General features: G+C 42.4%; 1 protein-coding gene across 1 annotated transcript in view; it reads left to right on the top strand.

Moving 5' to 3' along the window:
* Positions 1-27,268, top strand: part of EIF2AK4 (eukaryotic translation initiation factor 2 alpha kinase 4) — a 77,510-nt gene that overhangs the window by 8,277 nt on the left and 41,965 nt on the right. Inside the window, exons 4-7 of the mRNA XM_077818913.1 lie at positions 4,767-4,940; positions 9,466-9,546; positions 10,096-10,244; positions 26,073-26,188. Of these exons, the coding sequence (XP_077675039.1) occupies positions 4,767-4,940; positions 9,466-9,546; positions 10,096-10,244; positions 26,073-26,188 (520 nt within the window). The remainder of the gene's footprint in view (positions 1-4,766; positions 4,941-9,465; positions 9,547-10,095; positions 10,245-26,072; positions 26,189-27,268) is intronic.

Raw genomic sequence — 27,268 nt, 5'->3', positions numbered from 1 at the left:
ATTATAGTTGTAAGAATGCTTGATAGAGATCTTGTAGGTGTTTGTCTCTGTCTGAGGGGTTGGAGCAAATGCGGTTGTATCACAGAGCTTGGCTGTAGACAATGGATCGTGTGGTGTGGTCAGGGTGAAAGCTGGAGGCATGTAGGTAGGAATAACGGTCAGTAGGTTTCCGGTATAGGGTGGTGTTTATGTGACCATCGTTTATTAGCACTGTAGTGTCCAGGAAGTGGATCTCTTGTGTGGACTGGACCAGGCTGAGGTTGATGGTGGGATGGAAATTGTTGAAATCATGGTGGAATTCCTCAAGGGCTTCTTTTCCATGGGTCCAGATGATGAAGATGTCATCAATATTGCGCAAGTAGAGTAGGGGCGTTAGGGGACGAGAGCTGAGGAAGCGTTGTTCTAAGTCAGCCATAAAAATGTTGGCATACTGTGGGGCCATGCGGGTACCCATAGCAGTGCTGCTGATTTGAAGGTATACATTGTCCCCAAATGTAAAATAGTTATGGGTGAGGACAAAGTCACAAAGTTCAGCCACCAGGTTAGCTGTGACATTATCGGGGATAGTGTTCCTGACGGCTTGTAGTCCATCTTTGTGTGGAATGTTGGTGTAGAGGGCTTCTACATCCATAGCGGCCAGGATGGTGTTTTCAGGAAGATCACCGACGGATTGTAGTTTCCTCAGGAAGTCAGTGATGTCTCGAAGGTAGCTGGGAGTGCTGGTGGTGTAGGGCCTGAGGAGGGAGTCTACATAGCCAGACAATCCTGCTGTCAGAGTGCCAATGCCTGAGATGCTGGGGCGCCCTGGATTTCCAGGTTTATGGATCTTGGGTAGTAGATAGAATATCCCAGGTCGGGGCTCCAGGGGTGTGTCTGTGCGGATTTGATCTTGTGCTTTTTCAGGGAGTTTCTTGTGCATACCCTTAGAATGTTTGTCATCTTATAGAAAGTAACAAGCAGTGTATAACATTGAGAGGATTTTATACAGTTTATGTTGAATTTTAATTTCATTATAAAATCGCCGTAACTATTTAGTCAAAAACACTTTTTACTTGGTGAAGTAAAAGCAGGGTGGTCTGGTGTACTCAACAGTGGATTGTGGGACAAGAGACCTGGATTCTAACTCCAACTCTACTGGTCATGTCATGGCTGTGCGCCTCAATTTCCGCATCTGTAAAATGGGGATATTAATACTGACCTTCTTTTGTAAAGCACTTTGAGATCTATGCATGAAAAGTACTAGTTAGACAGGAGCTGAATATTCTGATTATTTATATACTACAAAATATAGATTTTTTTTGTATTTACTTTATTCAGATTTTAATAAACACTTCAAGTATGTTAACTACAAGCAACAATGTAAATGTTTTACAAACTCAGTATCCAAGTAGACTGAATGTGGACTGAAATGATCCAAATAGTTGACAATGAATGTGGAAGCCTTTTATAAAAATAGTGTTTGCAATATGCATTTCTTATGTGCATGTACATATTTTACAGAGAAACATGTTTGTGTTTAACTTGCTTGTTTTAACCTTTACAAAGAAAAAAAATCAAGCAGCAGTAACTCCTACAATGTGTTAAAACAGGAGAATATTTTTGCTACCAATTTTCTATGTCCATATGCCAGTTCTCTCGGCATATATACCTCTTTTTCTATTTATACAGCATATTCTTGTTCTATTATTTTTAATATGTTATCTGATAGCTACTTTCATAAGAATTATTTTAGATAATTTTTCATTCAAATTGTGTTTAGTAATGAATTGTTACTACAAAACTTTTTGATACCTTCTAGGAATTAACAGTTCAACATTGTACTCTTGATTTTTGTAATAGATGTGTTAATGATAAATTAAAGCAATAAATGAACTAAGGCAGATGTTCTCAGACTGTGATCTGTGCAGCAGGGGTGGTCCCCTGTGCACTTGCTGATGATCCATGGAGAAGTGACTGGTCACATCATATTGTCATTCCTCCTTCCTTCTAGCTGCTGTATCACATTAAAAGGAGCTAAAATAATCAAATAATTTCCTAATATTACTGTTCCATGTGAGCAATTTCCTGTACTTGCTACAGAAATATATTATACAATCATGAATCAGGGTTAGCCTTACTATCAGGAATTGGAAGGTGATCCCTGAGAGCCTCCTTATTAGAATGTGGTCCGCTATGTGGACGCCCCAAAGCAGGGTCCTTATCTTCCTAGGCTAAGTAAGGGTGTGTTAAATAGTAGGTGGAAAGTTTTATTTTTAGAATGTTTGTTTAGAAATACCTTCTTTATTTTTTTTCTCTCTCTCTCTCTCTTTCTCTCTCTGCACTTGCTTTTAGTTCAGTGATTCCGTAGGAAGGGTGTTTTGCTTTGTGCATGGCACAGGCAAATGTGTTCATGTTGTGCTATGCCTTCTGTTCCACACTGCCTTCTGGCTTCATTATTATGAGCAATCCAGGGGTTAAATATTTAAGATTCTTGCAAATTTCAATCCCCTGTAGACCAGAGGTCCCCAACCCGGTGCCACAGTCTGTTGGGAATAGGAATGTGCTATTCCCACAGAAAGGTTGGGGACCACTGCTGTAGACAGACAGTTTAATGTGCTGTTGTCACAAGCACACCTGAATTGAAACCAAACCCTGTGCTGTGGGTTTATCAGTAGGTCACTCAGCTGAAAAGGTGAAACCCTCTTTGTGCTGTTGCTTTCATTTTGGAGAGCTGATAGTCTTTTTCACTCTAGGGATTAATTGACTGAAAGGGCTATTACTAGATGGTATATGGGACAGGTAATGGCCTTTCATCCTAGGTCATCAGCTTACTGGCTAACATTTTTCAGATTAACTTCCAGGGACATCCCGTCCCTCCACTGTCCGCATAGCCCTTCTACTAATATCCCCATTCAGTCTCTCTCATCCCACCCAGTGCACCGCCCTTTACTCTATAGAATACACAATAAGGTGAGCAGAGTTCCAGCTGCCTCCCCAGTGGGGCTATAGTAACCATGGCTGTTGGCAGTGGTCAGGAAGGCATGGCCATAATTATACCTGGTAAAGGGGAGACAAGACGCTCGCTCTTGGCAGGATGCTTGCAGCAGAACAAAACCCCCTGGGCCCACCCCGTCCCTGTTCCACAGTGTCCTGGAAGAGGAGGGGTCATTACCCCTCCTGCTGTACCCAAAAGCCTGGGGAGAATGGGGCATGAAACCACCCTGCCTGATCTCTGAACCTCCCTTGCTGCATTGAGGCCCTAGATGAGTGGGGCTGTTCCCATCCCTGAATCTCCGCCATCCATCCCCTCCCTCCTGCAGCCAAGGCCTGGAGAAGAATGGGGCATGATCCCCTCCCTAACATACTGACCTTCCGACCCACCTACCAGTACCTACCTTCAACTTGCGCTGCCTGGGCTCTACGCTTTTGCCACCATGCCCCCCGCTTCATGCTCCCCTTGTCCTACCATTGGCTGCTGAGCCGGCCAACGCTGCCGCTCCCATTGGCAGAAGCATAGCAAAGGACAACTAGGTTACCCAGAATCTTGTGTGTCAGTTACACAGCGTATCAGTTTCTGTCACTGGCTCAGAGAGAGCACAAGAGGGTGATGCACGTGTGGCCAACACACATGATTCTGGGTAAGGTAGTTTTTATGCCGGAGATAACATTAAGTCAGGGGTTGTGAGTTTTTTTGCTTGCAAACGGCAGTGTCCTTGACGTATTGGGAGACTTGGTCAGTCTGGTCATCAGTTCATATCCAGCCAAAATTGGCAGTGACTGAAAATCATTATCATTTGACAGGCCAAGTAGTGTAATTAGGTAGTAGTCTCAATCCCATTCCTATTGGATGGTGAAGGAACTGCTGTGCTTAATGTTTGTAGTAAATGGTTGCAACATAATCATCATTATCAACTCAATTGACACGTTTTGGGTAGTCTCAGGAAGGCTAACAACTGTGTGGTCTTTAGAGACTGATGTGCTCTCTGAGCACCCAGAAGCAGTCCCTCCAGAGCACGGTTGAGGCGTATTGGGGAAGCTTGCACTACCTTTCACTGTCCATGTTGCTTTGTTTAAGGAATGTAGGGATTCATTTATCAGAGCTATCCATCTGGCCTTTTTATTTTATTTATAGAAAATATTTTTTAGTGAGAGGGAACTGTGCCTTGCTGACTTTGACAGTGTTGATTTTCAGTGTCAATCTGCATAAAAATTGGAACTGAGATGAGCTGTCTTTTTCATCAGCATGCCAAGTTACCCTGGATGATGAAAAGTGGTCACCACAAAAGTGGTTCTACAGCTGTAACTGTGGATTTGGCTTGCGGAGAGAAGATCACAATATAATATCAGCAAATAAATAAACAATTTGTTCTCAGCAATGTGGACGATAATATGCAGCTATAGAGACACTAAATCGCTTGTATTTTATAATCTGAAATGTTTTTTGACCATGTACAGAAGAATACCATTAAAATAATTTGGTTTGGAAAAAGCTATGTTTTATCCAGGAGAGCATTTGCATATTTGTAATGAAATAAGTGAAAATTTTTGAGAAAGCTATCTTTGTTGCCCTGTTAGTGATTATCATGTCACCATTAATAACCATAGTTCTGTCAAAGAGTGGTATAAGGAGAAATATGTCAAATTCTCCTAATAACTAACTGAGCACTATCAATGAGAATCTACTGACTTTATTGCTTTTTCTAAAGCCTCATTAGTATATTGTATACTCATTGTATTCTGAACTGTTTTGAAAACTGGGTGTCATTTGTGTTTACCTCTTTTTTTAGGTGATGATATTTGAACTTGCGGACCACATACAGTCATTTCTCAGTGAATATAATAAGCCACCTTCCAAGTCTTTTCATGAAGAAATGCTAAAAAATCAGCAAAAGGAACAAGAGAGACTGGCCCAGGAAGAACAGCGTCGGATGCAAGAAGCTAAGAGAAGAGAGGAACAGGAGGTAAAAGAATTAAAATGTTCATGTTCTCATTGTTTGTTATGAATATGTAAACTTTATAAGTGGATCCTTGTGTATATATATAACTAGTTGTGATGTTCCCCTCTGGAGTTATCTGGACTGGTGATCTGCTAGGTCACTCCAGTCCTTGACTCTGGGAGCCAGCCTTACCCTGCTCTGCTGTGAGAACCCCCACTCCTGGGCTGTTCACGCACAGCCTCTGGCATGTAAGTTGCTCTTCGGATTGTGCAACCGAACGACACTAGCCAATATCTCCAGTCCCAGACACAACCCTAGGAACTTCCGTCTTGCGGTGTCCAGTTATGCCCACTGGATGTGCAAGCTTATATGAGTTCATCAGTTTAACAAAGAAATTGATATGTAGCAGGCTTGTTATCCCAAGGGGAGTTTCTGACATACTTCAAACCAAATGCGCTGCTTCAGGTAGAATAAACAGATTTATTAACTACAAAGATAAATTTTAAGTGATTATAAGTCAAAGCATAACAAGTCAGATTTGGTCAACTGAAATAAAAGCAAAACGCATTCTAAGCTGATCTTAACACTTTCAGTGCCCTTACAAACTTAGATGCGTCTCACCACAGGATGGCTGGTTGTTCTTCAGCCAGACTCTCCCCTTTGATCAGCGCTTCAGTCGCTTGGTGTGGTGTCTGTAGATGTAGGTGGAAGAGAGAGAGCATGGCAAACATCTCTCCCTTTTATCATGTCCTTTCTTCCCTCTTCAGAGTCAGGTGAGCATTACCTCATTGCAGTCCCAAACTGACCAAAGGAAGGGGAGTGACTCACTTGAGAGTCCAACGGATCCTTTGTTGTTGCCTAGGCCAGTGTCCTTTGTTTCTGTAGGGCGGGGCTTGGCTGGGTTTGTCCCATAAATGCCCTGATGAGGCGTGAACTGCCGCTCTGCTGTTAGAGAATTTTTCCCTGGGTTTGCTTTAAGCCATGAGGATACATTTTTCAGCCTCATAACTATATACATGAAATTATAACCTATAACGTTACTATAATATTACTGTAACAACAATGCTCAGTGCATCATGAGTCCTCCGAAGACACCCGACATGACAAACTTTGCATTGGATACCACGCAATCATTTTACAAGGATGAACACGGGGGTGCTGGGTGTTCCCCCGAGGTACAGAGCGTCACAATAGTTTATAAAGGTTACTAGTTAATAGATATTTTAATAAGTGGCTAATCAGTTGGTATAGATTGTTACAGTGCAGCAGGATAACAGCTTCCTTATAACAATGACTTATAGTCATCAGTAACACCTTTTTTTCTGGTGTGCTTATAACCGTCAGTAATGCAAATTACTTGTTATGATCTTGTTATGGACATCAGTTATTATTAACCCGTTGTAAACCATTTTCTATATAAAGTTTTATTTATAAGTGTGACCATATAAATATTTGAAGTGCATTTCATCTTCAACTACAAAGGGAGTCGGTGTGTTAGCTCAGACCAGAACACCAGATACCCTAGATACTGGTCTTCTCTTTACACCACATCTCCCTACATACCTGCAGTACCTCTGTTTTGGAGTATAATTAATCCGTTTCTAAAACTTCTTTTCTTAGCATCATTAAAGGAGAAGGGGGGAAAGGAGGCCAGGAGACCTGGCTGTCTTCTAAAGAATCATAGATTCATAGATTCATAGATATTTAGGTCAGAAGGGACCATTATGATCATCTAGTCTGACCTCCTGCACAACGCAGGCCACAGAATTTCACCCACCACTCCTACAAAAAAAACCTCACACCTATATCTGTGCTATTGAAGTCCTCAAATTGTAGTTTAAAGACCTCAAGGAGCAGAGAATCCTCCAGCAAGTGACCCGTGCCCCATGCTACAGAGGAAGGCGAAAAACCTCCAGGGCCTCTTCCAATCTGCCCTGGAGGAAAATTCCTTCCCGACCCCAAATATGGCGATCAGCTAAACCCTGAGCATATGGGCAAGATTCATCAGCCAGATACTACAGAAAATTCTTTCCCAGAAAATTCTTTCCCAGGTAACTTGGATCTTACCCCATCTAAAACCCATCACAGGCCATTGGGCCTATTTACCGTGAATATTTAATTACCAAAACCATGTTATCCCATCATACCATCTCCTCCATAAACTTATCGAGTTTAATCTTAAAGCAAGATAGATCTTTTGCCCCCACTACTTCCCTCGGAAGGCTATTCCAAAACTTCACTCCTCTGATGGTTCCTTATTGAGGTTACAGGAACAAACCATCCTGATGTGTAGAAAGAATAGTAAATATGGCAGGCGACCAGCTTGGCTTAACAGTGAAATCCTTGCTGATCTTAAACGCAAAAAAGAAGCTTACAATAAATGGAAGATTGGACAAATGACCTCCAGGGAGGAATATAAAAATATTGCTCAGGCATGCAGGAGTGAAATCAGGAAGGCCAAATCACACTTGGAGTTGCAGCTAGCAAGAGATGTTCAGAGTAACAAGAAGGGTTTCTTCAGGTATGTTTGCAACAAGAAGAAAGCCAAGGAAAGTGTGGGCCCCTTAGTGAATGAGGGAGGCAACCTAGTGCCAGAGGATGTGGAAAAAGCTAATGTACTCAATGCTTTTTTTGCCTCTGTCTTCACGAACAAGGTCAGCTCCCAGACTACTGCACTGGGCAGCACAGCATGGGGAGGAGGTGACCAGCCCTCTGTGGAGAAAGAACTGGTTCGGGACTATTTAGAAAAGCTGGATGAGCACAAGTTCATGGGGCTGGATGCGCTGCACCCGAGGGTGCTAAAGGAGTTGGCGGATGTGATTGCAGAGCCATTGGCCATTATCTTTTGAAACTCATGGCGATTGGGGGAGGTCCCGGATGACTGGAAAAAGGGTAATGTAGTGCCCATCTTTTAAAAAGGGAAGGAGGAGGATCTGAGGAACTACAGGCCAGTCAGCCTCACCTCAGTCCCTGGAAAAATCATGGAGCAGATCCTAAAGGAATCAATTCTGAAGCACTTATAGGAGAGGAAAGTGATCAGGAACAGTCAGCATGGATTCACCAAGGGCAAGTCATGCCTGACTAATCTAATTACCTTCTATGACGAGATAACTGGCTCTGTGCATAAGGGGAAAGCAGTGGACGTGTTATTCCTTGACTTCAGCAAAGCTTTTGATAACGGTCTCCCACAGTATTCTTGCCAGAAAGTTAAAGAAGTATGGGCTAGATGAATGGACTATAAGGTGGATAGAAAGCTGGCTAGATCGTCGGGCTCAAAGGGTAGTGATCAATGGCTCCATGTCTAGTTGGCAGCTGGTATCAACTGGGGTTGGAGTGCCCCAAGGGTCAGTCCTGGGGCTGGTTTTGTTCAATATCTTCATTAATGATCTGGAGGATGGCGTGGACTGCGCCCTCAGCAAGTTTGCAGATGACACTAAACTGTGAGGAGTGGTAGATACGCTGGAGGGTAGGGATAGGATACAGAGGGACCTAGACAAATTAGAGGATTGGGCCAAAAGAATTCTGATGAGGTTCAACAAGGACAAGTGCAGAGTCCTGCACTTAGGACAGAAGAATCCCATGCACTGTTACAGACTAGGGACTGAGCAGCTAGGCAGCAGTTCTGCAGAAAAGGACCTAGGGTGGATGAGAAGCTGGATATGAGTCAACAGTGTGCCCTTGTTGCCAAGAAGGCTAACGGCATTTTGGGCTGTATAAATAGGGGCATTACCAGCAGATCGAGGGACGTGATCGTTCCCCTCTATTCGACACTGGTGAGGCCTCATCACAGAGTACTGTGTCCAGTTTTGGGCACCACACTACAAGAAGGATGTGGAAAAATTGGAAAGCATCCAGCGGAGGGCAACAAAAATGAGTAGGGGACTGGAACACATGACTCATGAGGAGAGGCTGAGGGAACTGGGATTATTTAGTCTGCGGAAGAGAAGAATGAGGGGGGATTTGATAGCTGCTTTCGGCTACCAGAAAGGGGGTTTTAAAGAGGATGGATCTAGACCGTTCTCAGTGGTAGCAGATGACAGAACAAGGAGTAATGGTCCCAAGTTGCAGTGGGGGAGGCTTAGGTTGGATATTAGGAAAAACTTTTTCACTAAGAGGGTGGTGAAGCACTGGAATGCATTACCTAGGGAGGTGGTGGAATCTCCTTCCTTAGATATTTTTAAGGTCAGGCTTGACAAAGCCCTGGCTGGGATGATTTAGTTGGGGATTGGTCCTGCTTTGAGCAGGGGGTTGGACTAGATGACCCCCTGAGGTCCCTTCCAACCCTGATATTCTATGATTCTATGATTAAGAGGCTATGTCTTTGGAAGTAATTTTCCTTTTGTTACTACTCCTGTTCTCTTTCAACATGGAATTGTTATAATTCCCTTGAAGTATCTAAGAAACTGGTTTGACTGAATTATTTATGCATCTGGGATCAGTAGATCCTTTTTAAAATCCTTGAAAAATCAATACTCTAGCTTTTTTCTCAGAAGTAAAAATGAAGATTGTTTTGTGTTTGTGTTTCTGATAGCAGTAAAATGTATTTCAGCAACGTGAAATTCTTGATGAGATTCAGAGAAGGGAGGAGGAGAAGAGAGAGGGAAGAAAAAAGAAAGAAATGGCAAAACAGGTATTGTTTTTAACCTAATGTGCAAGAACACTTTGTAATATTTGCTGTAAGCAGTATAGCACATGATTATAAAAACTAAGGAGAATAAAATGAATACATTTGTATCACATGCTTTCTTAATTTTCTTGATGAAATATTTTTGATGGGTATTCATAAATTTAAGTAATGATTTTTGTTCTTGAAGTGTAGCTGTTGCTTCTGAAGTTAATTTGGTATATCCTGAATTTTATCTATCTTATTGTATTGGCATCTTTTCAGGGCACTGACATTCTGTATTAATTTATCCAAGTGAAAGATATCAAACAGATTAAATAAAACTAATCTATAATCTTCAATTTCAACATGAAATGTCTTTATGTGCTTGTCAGTGCATAATGCTGAAACCTTCCGATTCTCAGTCTTCTTACCCAACTTCAAATATGTACTCCTTGTGGAAACCTACCATTTCCTTACCGAGGTGACTTTACAGGATACATAGTGAAGTTAATCCATACATTTTGAGGACAGAAGCAATCCCTTTACTTGTTTGTTTCTTTCACCTATTCCCAGGAACGTTTGGAAATTGCCACTTTTACAAGCCAAGAAAATTCTTTCAAAAGAGACACTGTAGGGCACAAATCTGCTTCCAGTTTAAATGGAGGTGCACTGGAACATGGAGGGAACAATAAACATCGCACAAATTCCACTGGGCGTTCAAAGTATGTATTGTTTCATTTTGAATATGGTTAGGGTTTTTTACTATTTGGCAAATATTAGATTTTAAAGTGCTTTGGGCATCATGCAATACTTTATAATTAGGCTTGGAAGGATTATCGACCTTTACTGCTAAGAATCTAATAATCTGTTTCACTGTGCGCGCGCCCACACACATGAAAAAATATTTTTATCAGTGATAATAGATGTAAACAGATAGGCAAAGTAAGAAAAATGCTGCTTGAGGACTTATTAGATTGATTTAAGGATATTATATTTTGACATGATGTTGACAGTTTATATTTTAATGGTTATAAAGCTTTAACTTTTTGAATCTCAGTGATTACTGTCATTAAGTAATTATTGTCTGACCGCCCCCCCATTATCTAATCTCCTCCCATAATTTCCTGCAATTGAAAATTTAAATCAATAAATCTAGAAAAAATGCTTGAGGATAAACATTGATATTATCTGTCGAAATTATAAAAATTGAATTCTGCCAACACTATTTATAAGCTTTGTTTAAGTTGGGAGTGCTTAACATGATAGCGATAAGTAGAAAACTTTCTTGTGTGTGTGAGGCTTATCCATCAGTTTAAATTAAAAATATATATTTCTGTCCTTTGTGGCTATGAGAAAAACCTTCTGAATGTGAAATGATACGGTGCTGTCTTCCTATGTCTACACTACAAAATTAGGTCGAATTTATAGAAGTCGATTTTTTAGAAAGCGATTTTATACAGTCGATTGTGTGTGTCCCCATTAAGCGCATTAAGTCGGCGGAGTGCCTCCACAGTTCCGAGGCTAGCGTCGACTTCCGGAGCGTTGCACTGTGGGTCGCTAGCCCACAGTCTCCGCCGCCCATTGGAATTCTGGGTTAAGCTCCCAATGCCTCAGGTACCCAAAACCACCCGCGACAATGTTTTTGCCCCATGTCGTCAGTCACCCCTCCCTCCGTGAAAGCAACGGCAGACAATCGTTTTGCACCTTTTTTCTGTGCGGGCGCCATACTGCTTTCAGCAGATGGTGCAGTAGGGCTGCAAACCATCGTCATCGAACGACCTTTTCCGCTGCCACTCTGCTCTCCTGCTGCTATGAATCCACCTTGCAGGTCCTCTATATGACCATCGTCATCCACCACTTCCGCTGTCACTCTGCTCTCCTGGTGGTCTTGCAGGGCCGCTTCCACTGCCACTCTGCTCTCCTGGTGGTCTCGCAGGGCTGCTTCCGCTGCCACTCTGCATGGCTGCTATTGTCTCGCCATACCATGGCAAGTGTGCAGCCCGCTCAGCTTTTGTGTCCTAGCAGCAGACAGTGCAGTAGGTCTGCAAAACTGGTCATCCAACCACCGCTTCCCCTGCAACTCTGCTCTCCTGCAGACGCCATACCACAGCAAGCATGGAGCCCACTCAGATCACCGCGGCAGTTATGAGCTTTGTAAACACCTCGCGCATTGTCATACAGCATATGCAGAACCAGAACCTGCAAAAGCAGGCGAGGAGGTGACGGCAGTGCGGTGACGAGAGTGATGAGGACATGGACACAGACTTCTCTCAAAGCACGGGCCCTGGCAGTTTGGCCATCCTGGTGGCAAAGGGGCAGGCTCATGCCATGGAACCCCGATTCGGGGCCCAGGAAACAAGCACAGACTGGTGGGACCGCATAGTGTTGCAGGTCTGGGATCATTCCAGGAGTACTTGTGACACCTTAGAGACTAACAAATTTATTTGGGCATAAGCTTTCGTGGGCTAAAACCCACTTCATCGGAAACATGTAGTGGAAAATACAGTAGGAAGATATACACACACAGAGAACATGAAACAATGGGTGTTGCCATATGAACTGTAATTATATAAATATTTAATACGAGAATTAATAATAGTCAGTATAGTAACTCCATGTTATTTTACTATTTTCTGCCTTGGGAGCTGTGGAGGTAGTTTGGATTTAGGATAGTTACATTTGCTGAATGTTTCTGCCAAAATGACTAGCAGTGATCTAGTTACATGATGACATAAATTGTCATCTCTGGGTTTTAGCATTAACAGACCAATTAAATGAATGGGGCAGTTCACACCTCTGAGCTATTTTTTTCTGCCTGTGCAAATTCAGACATTACATTGACTAAGGCCAGGTCTACACTACAGTCGGTATAACTATGTTGCTCAGGGGTGTGAAAAATCCACACCCTGAAGCAATGTAGTTATACCGATCTAACCCCCCGTGTAGACAGCGCTGTGTCGGCAGGAGAGCTTCTCCTGCCAACATGTCTACCGTGTCTCAGGGAGGTGGATTAACTGTGCTGACAGGAGAAGTTCTCCTGTTGGCACAGTAACATCTTCACTAAGGCTGTTTCTAGATTGCACAACTTACAAAGGCCTGGCTGTGCCGCTGTAAGGTGCACTATGTGTTCGCCCTTTGTCACTGGGAGAGAGGTCTCCTGGCAACAAAATAAACCCACGTCCAGTGAGGGGCAGTAGCTTCGTCCCGCCGACGAAGCGGTGTCCACACTGATGCTTTTTGTCACTAAAACTTTTCTCGTTCGGGGGGTATTTTTCCTCAACCCTGAGGAACAAAAGTTTTAGTGACGAAAGTGGCAGTGCAGACATAGCCCAAAGTACCACAGCTGCAGCGCTGTACGTGAAGACAAGCCCTTACACTCAGCATGTGTTTTTATGGTTATGTTTTTATGGTTATCCTCATCTAGCCAGTGAAGGGCTAGAAACATATCTTTAAATAATGAAAGCTGAGATTTTACAGCAGGAGGTGGATTTCAAGGCATGGAGGGGATTCCATTTTAAATTCCGCCACTACAGCATCACAGAATCCATGAGGCCCTAGCTATGAGTGAGCAGTTTCTTATGGGACTTTTATGATTGTTTTTAAGATTTCTTTTCAAACTGTACCAAATAGAATAACGTGATGTATTTATCTGATAGGGCAAATGAGTATCAGCACAGTAAATTAGTCAGCCCTCCCTTAGGAGGAATAACTTGGTAGTACTGTTAAACACAACCTTTCTTGAGTGCCCAAGGAGCAGCCAGACAGAAGTAGTGTTCCAAGGGGAAATGTGCTTGTTGGTCCCTTGGAAAATAATTTGCTAGCACTAATTAAATCCTAGGTCTGTTAATGAAGTTCTAAGGGGAACAGTGCATTGAGAATTCAGTTCCCCATAGTCTGTCTGTGGCAGCTCCATGGAGTCATCTCAGCAGCACACCAGTAATCTTGGGAGTAGCGTGACACTTATTTTCAGAATTCTGCTTTCCATCTGTAGGGGTTTTTTTTCTGCTGTGAGTTGAACTGAGGGTACCCAAACTTTGTGACACTGAGGGTGCATGTAATATGCATATAAATTTTACATAATTATTTTAGCAAAAGTAAATGTGTACAATCGTAGTAGCTTGCTTTGGCATCTCCCTTGCTGAATAAAGATTGCTTGTTTGTAGGTTCAGCAGCCATAGCAGCAACACTACGTAGCACTACTAAGTCTTTAAATTGCTTTACAGACTTACTAATGGGTCAGTGAAAACCTGATGTGGGTCAGGTTTATCTTCTCTTTGCATTTATAGGAAGTGTGTGGACTAAAGCCAAGAACTAAATGCAGCCTTTTTGCTTTGAGCATCCCTACTTTAAAACAAGAACAACAAATTGACATATTTCTGTGGTCCCAAATAGTGCAGATTCTGCATAGACAGGACCGGCTGTAGGGACCAGCAAAGCAAGCACATGCTTGGGGTGGCACAATTCCAGGGGCGGCATTCCGGCCACCCTTCTTTTTTTTTTTTGCTTGGTCAGTTGCGGTCTCGGAGCTTGGGGCAGCAAAAAACCTAGAGCCGGCCCTGTGCTTAGAATTAATTCTGCATTGCTTTGTCACTGGACATGTGTAATGATTCATAACTACTTGTAGATAGGAATTGATTGACAGATAGGAAGTTTTATATGCATCATCAATAGTTGAACGCTTCTTCTGACTTTATAAATGAAAGCCTCTACTCAGTGGTTTCCATTAACTCTATTGTCCTTACTACTTAAGCACTAGTGTGCTTCATGCACATTAGTGTGTGCAGAGAGCATAAGGGAAAACTCACTGAGCATATTATCTCATTTAGATCCCCCAACATTTCAGCCAGAATGGCTTAGCCATTTCTGAGAATGAGGCTAGAGAAAAATCTGATGCTTTGCCAAAGTTAAAATCTGGTGATCTTTTCTCTGAAAACCTCTGTTACCCCCATGCTTTGGAGAAGGACATCGAAATTTTTCAGGGAGTGGCCTCTCTCAGGGATGTGTCTATTGCAGGGGTGAGCAAACTACGGACCGGAGGAACACATCCGGCCCTCTATATGTTTTAAAATGGTCCTGAAGCTCCTGCCAGGGAGCAGGGTCCGTGGCTTGCCCTGCTCCAGTGTTCCAGCTGGGGGCTTGCACAGCTCTGCGCGGCTCCCAGAAGCAATGGCATGCCCCCCTCCAGCTCCTACGCACAGGGGCAGCCAGGGGGCTCTGCACGCTGCCCCCACCCCTAGTGCCGCCCCCACAGCTCCCATTGGCTGGGAACCACGGCCAATAAGAACTGCAGGGGCAGCACCTGTGGATGGGGCAGCGCGATGAGCCGCCTGGTTGTGCCTCTGTGTAGGAGCCAGAGAGGGGACATGCTGCTGCTTCCAGCAGCTGCTTGAGGTAAGCACCACCTGGAGCCTGCACCCCTGACCCAGCCCTGATCCCTCTCCTGCCCTCCGAATCGCATGATCCCAGCCCGAAGCACCTTCCTGCATCCCCAGCCACAGCCCACACCCCCAGCCGGAGCCCTCATCCCCCTGCACCCCAACCCCGTGCCCCAGCCTGGAGTCCCCTCCTGCACCCTGAACTCCTCATATTAGCTAAATTGGAAAAGATGGGGATCAATATGAAAACTGAAAGCAGGATAAGGAACTGGTTAAAGGGGAGACTACAACGGGTCACACTGAAAGGTGAACTGTCAGGCTGGAAGGAGGTTACTAGTGGAGTTCCTCAGGGACTGGTTTTGGGACCAATCTTATTTAATCTTTTTATTACTGATCTTGGTACAAAAAGCGGGAATGTGCTAATAAAGTTTGCGGATGACACAAAGCTGGGAGGTATTGCCAATACAGAGAAGGATCGGGATATCATACAGGAAGATCTGGATGACCTTGTAAACTGGAGTAATAGTAATAGGATGAAATTTAATAGTGAAAAGTGCAAGGTCATGCATTTAGGGATTAATAACAAGAATTTTTGTTATAAACTGGGGATGCATTGCTTGGAAGTAACAGAGGAGGAGAAGGACCTCGGAGTATTGGTTGATCACAGGATGACTATGAGCCGCCAATGTAATATGGCTGTGAAAAAAGCTAATGCTGTCTTGGGATGCATCAGACGAGGTATTTCCAGTAGAGATAAGAAGGTTTTAGTACTGTTATACAAGGCACTGGTGAGATCTCGTCTGGAATATTGTGTGCAATTCTGGTCTCCCATGTTTAATAAAAATGAATTCAAACTGGAACAGGTGCAGAGAAGGGCTACTAGGATGATCTGAGGAATGGAAAACCTGTCTTATGAAAGGAGACTCAAAAAGCTTGGCTTGTTTAGCCTAACCAAAAGAAGGCTGAGAGGCGATATGATTGCTCTCTATAAATATATCAGAGGGATAAATACCAGGGAGGGAGAAGAATTATTTAAGCTCAGTACCAATGTGGACCCAAGAACAAATGGATACAAAACTGGCCATCAGGAAGTTTAGACTTGAAATTAGACGAAGGTTTCTAACCATCAGAGGAGTGAAGTTCTGGAACAGCCTTCCAGTGGGGGCAAAAGACATATCTGGCTTCAAGACTAAGTTTGATAAGTTTATGGACGGGATGATATAGATGCATAGATACTAAGGTCAGAAGGGACCATAATGATCATCTAGTCTGACCTCCTGTACAACGCAGGCCTCAGAATCTCACCGACCCATTCCTGCAAAAAATCTCTCACCTATGTCTGAGCTATTGAAGTCCTCAAATCGTGGTTTAAAGACTTCAAGGAGCAGAGAATCCTCCAGCAAGTGACCCGTGGCCCATGCTACAGAGGAAGGCGAAAAACCTCCAGGGCCTCTTCCAATCTGCCCTGGAGGAAAATTCGTTCCCGACCCCAAATATGGTGATCAGCTAAACCCTGAGCATATGGGCAAGATTCATCAGCCAGATACCCAGGAAAGAATTTTCTGTAGTAACTCAGATCCCACCCCATCTAACATCCCATCACAGGCCATTGGGCCTATTTACCATGAATATTTAAAGATCAATTAATTACCAAAATCATGTTATCCCATCATAGCATCTCCTCCATAAACTTATCGAGTTTAATCTTAAAGCCAGATAGGTCTTTTGCCCCCATTGCTTCCCTTGGAAGGCTATTCCAAAACTTCACTCCTCTGATGGTTAGAAACCGTCGTCTAATTTCAAGTCTAAACTTCTCAATGACCAGTTTATATCCATTTGTTCTTGTGTCCACATTGGTACTGAGCTTAAATAATTCCTCTCTCTCTCTGCTATTTATCCCTCTGATATATTTATAGAGAGCAATCAAATCTCCCCTCAACCTCCTTTTAGTTAGGCTAAACAAGCCAAGCTCCTTGAGTCTCCTTTCATAAGACAGGTTTTCCATTCCTCAGATCATCCTAGTAGCCCTTCTCTGTACTTGTTCCAGTTTGAATTCATCCTTCTTAAACATGGGAGACCAGAACTGCACAGAGTATTCCAGGTGAGGTCTCACCAGTGCCTTGTGAGATGGGATAGCCTAATTTTGGCAATTAATTGATCTTCGACTATTAGCGGTAGATATATCCAATGGCCTGTGATGGGATGTTAGATGGGGTGGTATCTGAGTTATTACAGAGACTTCTGCCCTGGGTGTCTAGCTGGTGAGTCTTGCCCACGTGCTCAGGGTTTAGCTGATCGCCATATTTCGGGTCGGGAAGGAATTTTCCTCCAGGGCAGGTTGGCAGAGGCCCTGGGGGTTTTTCGACTTCCTCTGCAGCGTGGGGCACGGGTCACTTGCTGGAGGATTCTCTGCACCTTGAAGTCTTTAAACCACGATTTGAAGACTTCAGTAGCTCAGACATAGGTTAGGGGTTTGTTATAGGAGTGGGTGGGTGATATTCTCTGGCCTGCGTTGTGCAGGAGGTCGGACTAGATGATCATAATGATCCCTTCTACCTTAAAGTCTATGATTCTATGATTTCTGGCCCCACCCCGGAGCCCTCACCCTCTCCCGCACCCCCAATTTCATGAGCATTCATGGCCTGGCATACAATTTCCATACCCAAATGTGGCCCTCGGGCATTGTTCCCTCTAAGCTGTGCGCGTGTGCGCACGCACACAGATCTTAAACCCCGCTCACACGACAAAACACCACGCGCACTGTGGCTTCGGTGGCGGCTTTTTTTGTTTGTTTGTTTGTTTGTTTGTCTGTTCGTTTTGCTTCGGCTGCGGCACTGAAGAAATTCTTTGCGCACACGGCCTATTAAAAATTAGAGGGAACATTGCCCTCAGGCGAAAAAGTTTGCCCACCCCTGGTCTATTGCCTCCATGAGAAAATCTGCCCAAACTTGGCTAAGTTATAAACCTTTGAAAAATCTCAAGATATATTTTTGATTTTAGGAGCTAAAAATTTCTGAAGGCTCCATCCTCACTAGGCATAAAGCCTCTCACAGCTCCTAGTGCTGTTCAGACTGTGCATATGCTATCTGCACAGAGCAACTGAGCATGGTCCCTCCATCCCAGCACTACAGGAGCAATGCTGGACCTTCCCTGAAATTGCTGCTCCAGGTCAGGATGGAGCTAGATCCTGGAATTGCAAGTAGGGAGTCTCTCTCCTGTGTTCTCAGTGACCCTGTGCTGTGATCTAGGCAGCATAGAGGAGGATGTTGTCCGATATGAATGCAGAGGTGACGAGCTGGAGCCAGGAGGGAAAAGGAATAGATTGTGGTAAATGTAGGGAGACTGTGGCTGGAGAAGGGAAGAGAAAGTGGGACTGGGGGGCAGGGGAAGGGGAGTCTGGGACTGGTTGGGCAAGGAGACTGAGACATGGGCCAGGAAGTGGAAAGACTGAGACAAGGAGTTGGGAATGCAGTAGAGTGGGAGACTGGGACTGGAAGCCTGTGAGGGGAGGAGGAGGAGACAGATTAGAGCTAGCTGGGCCAGGAAACTGGGATGACGAACCAAGGGTGGGGAAGGGATATGGCAGAAGGGATCAGCTTTGTGGGGAATGGGCAGAAGAGTCTATTTCCACTAAAACATGTGCCCCTCCAGAGCCTGGAATGGAACTCGGAATTCCTGAATCTCAACATGTCTTCGTTGTCAGCAAATATCTGTAAAACCTATGAGGAAATGGTGTGTCGAGTCCTCCCTCTTGTGCTGCTCCAAGTAGAGGATAACTTCTTAGGGCTATCAGTTACTGCATTAGCTCAAGTGGCAGAGGTGTGTGCAGTGGATAGAAAGGGTGTCAACATGAGGCCATGATTAAATTTGTTTTTTTCAGTTTGCTTTTTTAAAAACCCAGGAAACCACACAAAGTATGATACGAGAATACTACTATTGCAAAGTCAAGCGCTCAAAAAATTAGAAAATGCTAGTGCAACCTTAATTCATTTCCCTTGGGTGTATATATTACGATACAGTCTTTAATTATGTGGCCACATGCTATTTTTCTGCAGGACCCCTGAGTTCATTCAGTGCACAGGGTGGACCTGCTGTAAGTATGAATTGGGGCTGTGTACTAAAGAAGGCTGTTGTTTGTAGGACCCTGCCTCATTTGTTGCAGAAGTAGGATGGTGTATAGTGAATGAGGCAGGGGAGTGCAGGAAGTGAAAGGATGGTCTCATAGTTAAGGGCAGTTGAGTGCTGCCTTGAAGAATTGGATTATATTTCTACCTTGTCCACAAAGTTCCTCTGTGACTGTCTTGTAGACCTGTTGATCAGTGGATCTAGGTTTAATAAAACAGTTGTGTGTGCTTGAGGGTTACATAAAAATTTTATTCATTCTTCCTCCAACTGGGAAAGGACATGTGCAAAACCCTTTACCGTTTTTTTTATTTGCTTCACTACCAGTGCATTCCATGTGCATTCTTCCCAGCTTTGGTCTCAGCTCATGAGGTTTAACCATCCCAGTATCTGGATTCTGAATGCCTGCAACTTTCAGAATTTAAATTGACTGCATAACTGCTCCAGTAAATGGCTTTCATCTGCCTATCCTGACTTCAGGTCATAAATTAGCAGTTCCAGTTCAGAAGCTTCATCCTTACCAGACACACAAGGTACCCATTCTTTCTGAACCACCCACTCGTCACAAATTCAGGAAAACTGTTTTTTTTCTGGCCCGTCCCCTGTGCTAATTGGCCCAGAGCCTTCTTTCCTCACCAAGCATAACCATTCTCTTCCATCCCCTACAATCAAATTAGGGCAATTAATTCCTGTTTCTTCTGGCTAATTGTTGGCATGGCAACTCCAACTAATTTCCAAGTGTCAGCACTCTCTGGAACTAGTTTAATTTCCAAAGACAGTAAAAAAGAACTAGAACAAGAAAATGGTACAGCATAAGTAGGAATAAAGCCTGTGGCAGGGGAGACAAGCTGAGAGTTTCTCTCATACTCCATTTGTATCACATTTACACATTTAATCATACCATGTGCAGTGCAAGATTTCTATAAAATACAGAATTTTCTTAAAAGTAAAGAGGAAAAAACCTCCTCCAACTTACACAATTCCACAGTGCTTCAGAGTACCCTGTCACAATGATTCTAGGCAAGTCACTTAAACCACACTTTTCCCAAGTGGTCACTGATTGTGTGTTTCTTATTTTCTGGTTGCTGAACTTGATACCCTGGGGTCTCATTTACCGAAGATCTGAGCACTCAAAGCTACAACTGAAATCAGTGGGATCTGTGCTATGAACATATCAAGTTCTTTATAATACTAAATATTCTGAAAAATCAGGCCCTAGTCATCTGAAATTGGCACCCAAAATTAGTGGATACTTTTGACCTTAATCTCTTTGTGCCACTATCTCACCTCACAAGGGTTTTGTTAAGATAAATTCATGTTTGTGAAGGACTCTAGTTATGGGTGCCATAGAAAAGCCCATGAGAAAAATTATAATTCTGTTTTCAAATCAGGGTTTGAATAGCATGCAGTAAATAAGACCTGGGCTACACGTTGAACAATGAGGATAAAACAAAATATTGAATAGCTGCTCATTAGCTGATATCCATCCATCCCATGCACTGAATGAGGCAGAGGTCCTGTACTAAAAATAGTGCGTGATCATGTAATTAAAGCCTTTATGGTAATACTTAGGCACAAGGAGGCCAAATTAAAGTTGCACACTCAACCTTAATTCTTGCATTTCCAAACTTTTGAGTGCTTGATTGTGCAACCATAAAAATAGATTTAACAGATTTTTGTGTGTAATGCATAATAGTGTAATTGAAGATCAACTTAATGCAGTGAGTAGTACTTAATAATCAGCTTGAGCAAGGCAAGGGAAATGATGAGCAATCACTGTACACCTTGTGGTCAAAGTGCATTTTGACAACAGACTGCATTTTACTTGACCAGTAGATGGAACTTGTTCTGTACTTGAACATATTTGGCCTATATCTCATGAAGGTCAGTTGTAAATACACACACTAGCCTCTACATTTGTCTGAGGTGTAAGTTACAAACTTTAGGTTCTTTTAAGTTTACCACTGTTAATAAATGTCTACACACTACATTTGAACGAGGGAGGAATACCATGGGAAAGAGAGGGTTATGTATTCTTGTTTAAGAAAAAACAAATCTGTGCAGAGGCAATAAATAGGCTGAACAGTTTTGTAGTAATTGTATTCTGTGCTATAAAAAACCCAAATGCATAACTTCCTCCTCCATGGAAAAGCCCAAAGGGGACACGGCCTCCTTGCAGACAGAGCACCACTTAGATCGATCTCTGGTGAGGCCCAAAGGTGATCTGGCTAGATGTTCAGTCCATCCCTAGCAATCTAATTGTGCCATCTGACAGTTTTGGTGCCCACATGGTCACTGGCCAGTAACCTGTCTGAAACCAAAGACCCCTAGATTTCCTATATGTTGTCATAGGATCCAGATTATTTTGCCAATATCTGTGGAGCACTTTGTCAAAAATATTCACTTAAGGAGTGAAGGGAGGTGATGAGTAATGTGCTTAATCTTTGTTTGTGAATAGTGTAATTAATGATAGTCACGTATGGGGAAGAACGATAATCGACTCTTTTTGTAAAAAATAAATAAATCTGAATCTGACCAGGCCATCCATGTTTGCTGTCTGGTTATAAATCTTCAGTGACATTAACTACCTCTTAAGACAAAATGGAAGCACTCACATGATTAATTTCTCTAAATTAAATTAAAAAAGAACTTGCAGCCTCTGATAGTCTTAAAATCCTTTTGAAATGTAGGTGCTTGGATACCATGGTTACTGACAGTATAAATACCTAGCTAGATGATGGAAACTGTGAAAGTCTTGAGTTGGACATCACATTGCCATTGGACAATTTGTCTAGATTAATGACCTGGCAACGTGCTTGCTCATTTTTATGCTGTTGCTCACAACTCAAAAGTGTTTAAATCCCACTGTCAAAAGTGACTCAGGGACTTAGGCGCTTTTGGAGATTTTACCCTTAGCCTCCAGTTATGTGCAGTTTTTGGATACAAATTGTAATTGAAAATTTACCACCTAGTTATTGGTAGTGTTCAAAGAGCTCAGTCTTGCTGTCTGACTGTTGCTGTCCTATGAGTTTGGCTCTTCTTTAAGGTTAGAAGCAAAAGCTGTTGTTTGGCTGGGGAAACTGCCTTGAGGAGATGTTGATATACCACAGTTTCAGGTACTTTGACTGTTCTGTCCTTAATTCTGTGCTGTTCTGAACTCTAGCACTTGATGTGCAGTACGTCCAAGTGACTATTTGAAGTGCTATTCTTGGAAGCCCCATCTATTGAGATGGCTTTCAGTGCACCATCCCGCAAAATAACTGTTGTTTTTTTTCTGCAGCAGTGTGGTTTTCATGGCTGGAAGTGTTATCACTTCTGATTGTTTTAGGTTCCTCATATTTTCCACCAAGAGACATCTCATCAAGGAGCAACTGTGCAATTTAATCAATTTATTTAAATAATGTAAAGATCATCTAATACAGTGGCACATACAATATATTTCACTTTCTATATTCACATGAACAGTGTATTTCTTTGTGCAATAGTATTTACTGTACATCTATCAAAGGAATCTTCTTTTATACAACATTTGTGTCATAAATGATTTGGGAGCCTCTCATTAACTTATTTTTTTCTTTCTTTTGCATAACTGAACATTTCAAAAGGCTTCTAGCCTTTGTGCTAACTGTATGTGCTAACATCTTTTTTGCTATCTCTAAGTATCACTGATTGTTATTTGGAAGGGGCTTTCTGTGCTGGTGTTTTTGCTAACAGAATTTTGAAGCTGATTAAACCTGAACAAGAACTTTAAAATGTAGATAATTTGAATGATTTTGAATGGTGGCTGCCTCATTGTTGAGTGTCCTTTGTGACCTTATACAAACACAGCAATATTTATATTAACTTTGAAAAACACAGAGTGCCAGGTACTTCGAGGCTAGAGGGGAATAATATTACTGTGATTGCTGTTTCAGTATCCACTGGCAAGCAAAGCGTTCTCTATGCAAGAAATAAATTCTTATTTGTGTTTCCAGTAACACTTTATATTGTTTTTAAAATGATTTCATCTTTAATAACCTAATTTTCTCTTCACAACTGGTACTATATACTATTTCGCTTCATGCAGCTCAGACAGTGAAACTAGGTTGGTCTGTGTCAAGGTTCCTCCCCCACTCTGAACTCTAGGGTACAGATGTGGGGACCTGCATGAAAAACCTCCTAAGCTTATCTTTACCAGCTTAGGTCAAAACTTCCCCAAGGTACAAAATATTCCACCCGTTGTCCTTGGACTGGCCGCTACCACCACCAACTAATACTGGTTACTGGGGAAGAGCTGTTTGGACGCGTCCTTCCCGCCAAAATACTTCCCAAAACCTTGCACCCCACTTCCTGGACAAGGTTTGGTAAAAAGCCTCACCAATTTACCTAGGTGACTACAGACCCAGACCCTTGGATCTTAAGAACAATGAACAATCCTCCCAACACTTGCACCCCCCCTTTCCTGGGAAATGTTGGATAAAAAGCCTCACCAATTTGCATAGGTGACCACAGACCCAAACCCTTGAATCTGAGAACAATGAAAAAGCATTCAGTTTCTTACAAGAAGACTTTTAATAAAAATAGAAGTAAATAGAAATAAAGAAATCCCCCCTGCAAAATCAGGATGGTAGATGTCTTACAGGGTAATTAGATTCAAAAACATAGAGAACCCCTCTAGGCAAAACCTTAAGTTACAAAAAAGATACACAGACAGAAATAGTTATTCTATTCAGCACAATTCTTTTCTCAGCCATTTAAACAAATCATAATCTAACACATACCTAGCTAGATTACTTACTAAAAGTTCTAAGACTCCATTCCTGGTCTATCCCCGACAAAGACCAGCATATAGACAGACACAGACCCTTTGTTTCTCTCCCTCCTCCCAGCTTTTGAAAGTATCTTGTCTCCTCATTGGTCATTTTGGTCAGGTGCCAGCGAGGTTACCTTTAGCTTCTTAACCCTTTACAGGTGAGAGGAGCTTTCCCCTGGCCAGGAGGGATTTCAAAGGGGTTTACCCTTCCCTTTATATTTATGACAGTGTGTTTCATATGGGGGTTCTAACATGTTAGCAGAAGGCCATTGTATTGGGGTTTCCAGTGAAACAGGCAATGCTTAATTAAAAAATAAACCTGTCACTTAACATTTCCTTTAAAAAAACTATTTCTATAAACATTTGGCCCACACCCAGTCCTTTTTTGAACAACATCTAAGTTTTAGGGACTAGACTACTGTGACATCCCTTTAAAAAGAGTGGACTTAAGAGAAAATAGAAGAAATAAGTGGAAACCCCACCTTATATCAATCTTGAAGTACTTGCATGAGAGGAAAGTGATCAGGAACAGCCAGCATGGATTCACCAAGGGAAGGTCATGCCTGACTAATCTAATCGCCTTTTATGATGAGATTACTGGTTCTGTGGATGAAGGGAAAGCAGTGGATGTATTGTTTCTTGACTTTAGCAAAGCTTTTGACACGGTCTCCCACAGTATTCTTGTCAGCAAGTTAAGGAAGTATGGGCTGGATGAATGCACTATAAGGTGGGTAGAAAGCTGGCTAGATTGTCGGGCTCAACAGGTAGTGATCAATGGCTCCATGTCTAGTTGGCAGCCGGCATCAAGTGGAGTGCCCCAAGGGTCGGTCCTGGGGCCGGTTTTGTTCAATATCTTCATAAATGATCTGGAGGATGGTGTGGATTGCACTCTCAGCAAATTTGCGGATGATACTAAACTGGGAGGAGTGGTAGATACGCTGGAGGGGAGGGATAGGATACAGAAGGACCTAGACAAATTGGAGGATTGGGCCAAAAGAAATCTGATGAGGTTCAATAAGGATAAGTGCAGGGTCCTGCACTTAGGATGGAAGAATCCAATGCACCGCTACAGACTAGGGACCGAATGGCTAGGCAGCAGTTCTGCGGAAAAGGACCTAGGGGTGACAGTGGACGAGAAGCTGGATATGAGTCATCAGTGTGCCCTTGTTGCCAAGAAGGCCAATGGCATTTTGGGATGTATAAGTAGGGGCATAGCGAGCAGATCGAGGGACATGATCGTTCCCCTCTATTCGACATTGGTGAGGCCTCATCTGGAGTACTGTGTCCAGTTTTGGACCCCACACTACAAGAAGGATGTGGATAAATTGGAGAGAGTCCAGCGAAGGGCAACAAAAATGATTAGGGGTCTAGAACACATGACTTATGAGGAGAGGCTGAGGGAGCTGGGATTGTTTAGCCTGCAGAAGAGAAGAATGAGGGGGGATTTGATAGCTGCTTTCAACTACCTTAAAGGGGGTTCCAAAGAGGATGGCTCTAGTCTGTTCTCAATGGTAGCAGATGACAGAACGAGGAGTAATGGTCTCAAGTTGCAGTGGGGGAGGTTTAGATTGGATATTAGGAAAAACTTTTTCACTAAGAGGGTGGTGAAACACTGGAATGCGTTACCTAGGGAGGTGGTAGAATCTCCTTCCTTAGAGGTTTTTAAGGTCAGGCTTGACAAAGCCCTGGCTGGGATGATTTAACTGGGAATTGGTCCTGCTTCGAGCAGGGGGTTGGACTAGATGACCTTCAGGGGTCCCTTCCAACCCTGATATTCTATGATTCTATGATTCTATATCACATAAAATAATTAATATAAGATGGCATTGAATTTAGCAAAATTAAATCGGTTATTTCTTTCAAATATTTTGAAAGATATAGCAAAATAGAGCTGTGTTCATTTATTGTTTTCAGAACTACAGTATCAATTACAGGTCTATTCAGAGTAGAATTGCCATCAGAGGCTGCAGAAGCATTAAGGCCTTTATTAAGCATGGAAGCATAAGCTTAAGTGCTTTGCTGAATCGGGGCCTAAGTATAGACACCCAGTGCAATATGTTAACTTATCTGTAAGCTAATCCTGATCTTGCAGTTGGATTTATACAAGTAGATGTTTGCACTTATGCAGTCCCGTTGAAATCAATGGGTATCTCATTGGGAGTAAAGGTCTGCTTCTCTAGATCCATTTACAAGATTGAGACCTGTATCAATTGTATTAGTAATATATTTCCAACTTAATATAACACTGTTCACATTTACAGGCGAGAACGTCAGCATTCTGTATGTAGTAGTGAAGATTCTCCTGGAAATTATGAAATTTTGAACTTCAGTACTGGTGTCACTGGTCAGCTTACTGTTCACAAAGGAAAATGTATAGGTGAGCAAAACAGCAATTGAAGCTTTACTTTTTAAAAACTTGCTTTGCTCACATAAGAGGATCGGGTGGATAGGTGTTTGCCACATGGAGGGAATCATGCTGCAGGGACTTTTAAATGGTGTAAATAGGAGTAAAATGTGGAGGGTGGGATTGGAAGGGGAAGGATGTTGTTCAATGGCTCCGATAGGGATATGGAGAGCCCCTGTCAAGGGTGTGAGGGAGAAATGAGAGGTTTTAATTGAGTGAATTGTTTATTTGTTTTAGGACTATTTGAAGTGAAGTGTATCTAGATCTGCAAATAAACATTTCCAGGGGAGAAAACATTTCAGTGTGTTTACTGTTATTCTTTACTTGAATAATATACTCAATAAATGGGTTTGGTTTTTATATTTGTAAATAGAAGGCTTGTTAAACATTGCTCCGAAACTTGAAATTTTACAGCTATTAATGAAATACTTAAAACCAATTATAATAGTAGGGCTAGACAATACTAGGATGCCCCCTACCATTGCTAGCTCTGGTACTACAGCATTAATGGGAGAGTTTCACAAAAGCCTCGATGTAGACAAGGCTAGGAGGCTCAGTTAAGCGTCTGAGCTTTATAGTGTCTGCTGAATTTAACCATCAAACTTCTTCAGCATTCTCTCTCACTATATCACTTTAATGGATTTGCTGTTGAAAATACTACTTACTTTGAACAAACATAGTTTCATTATTTATTGTACATTTTGAAGCCACATGATCAAACTACTATATAGAGAGTTAAGCATCTGGTCACAGGAAAAGGATGTTTGGTTACAGAAACCTCAAATTCTTACGTAAAACATATGTCATTTTATATTAACGTAAAGTTTGTTGTACATTTTCCTGTAGTTTGATTTTTTTGTCAGTCATTTGATTTCAATGGAGCTGATATTAAGCAGGCAATTTATATCAAATTCAGTTACAGATTTTGTTTTTATTTTGATTAGGTTTATATTGTAAGATTTAACTGAATTACCTAAAAAGCAAACTTTTTAATGTTTATTCACCGTTTGTAGGACCTCTTTCAGGCCCACTAGAAGTGAAAGAAGTTATGTT

The sequence above is a fragment of the Eretmochelys imbricata genome, chromosome 6 (genome assembly GCF_965152235.1).
Source record: "Eretmochelys imbricata isolate rEreImb1 chromosome 6, rEreImb1.hap1, whole genome shotgun sequence".
NCBI classification, from domain to species: Eukaryota; Metazoa; Chordata; order Testudines; family Cheloniidae; genus Eretmochelys; species Eretmochelys imbricata.
This window is presented reverse-complemented; position numbering and strand designations above follow the sequence as displayed.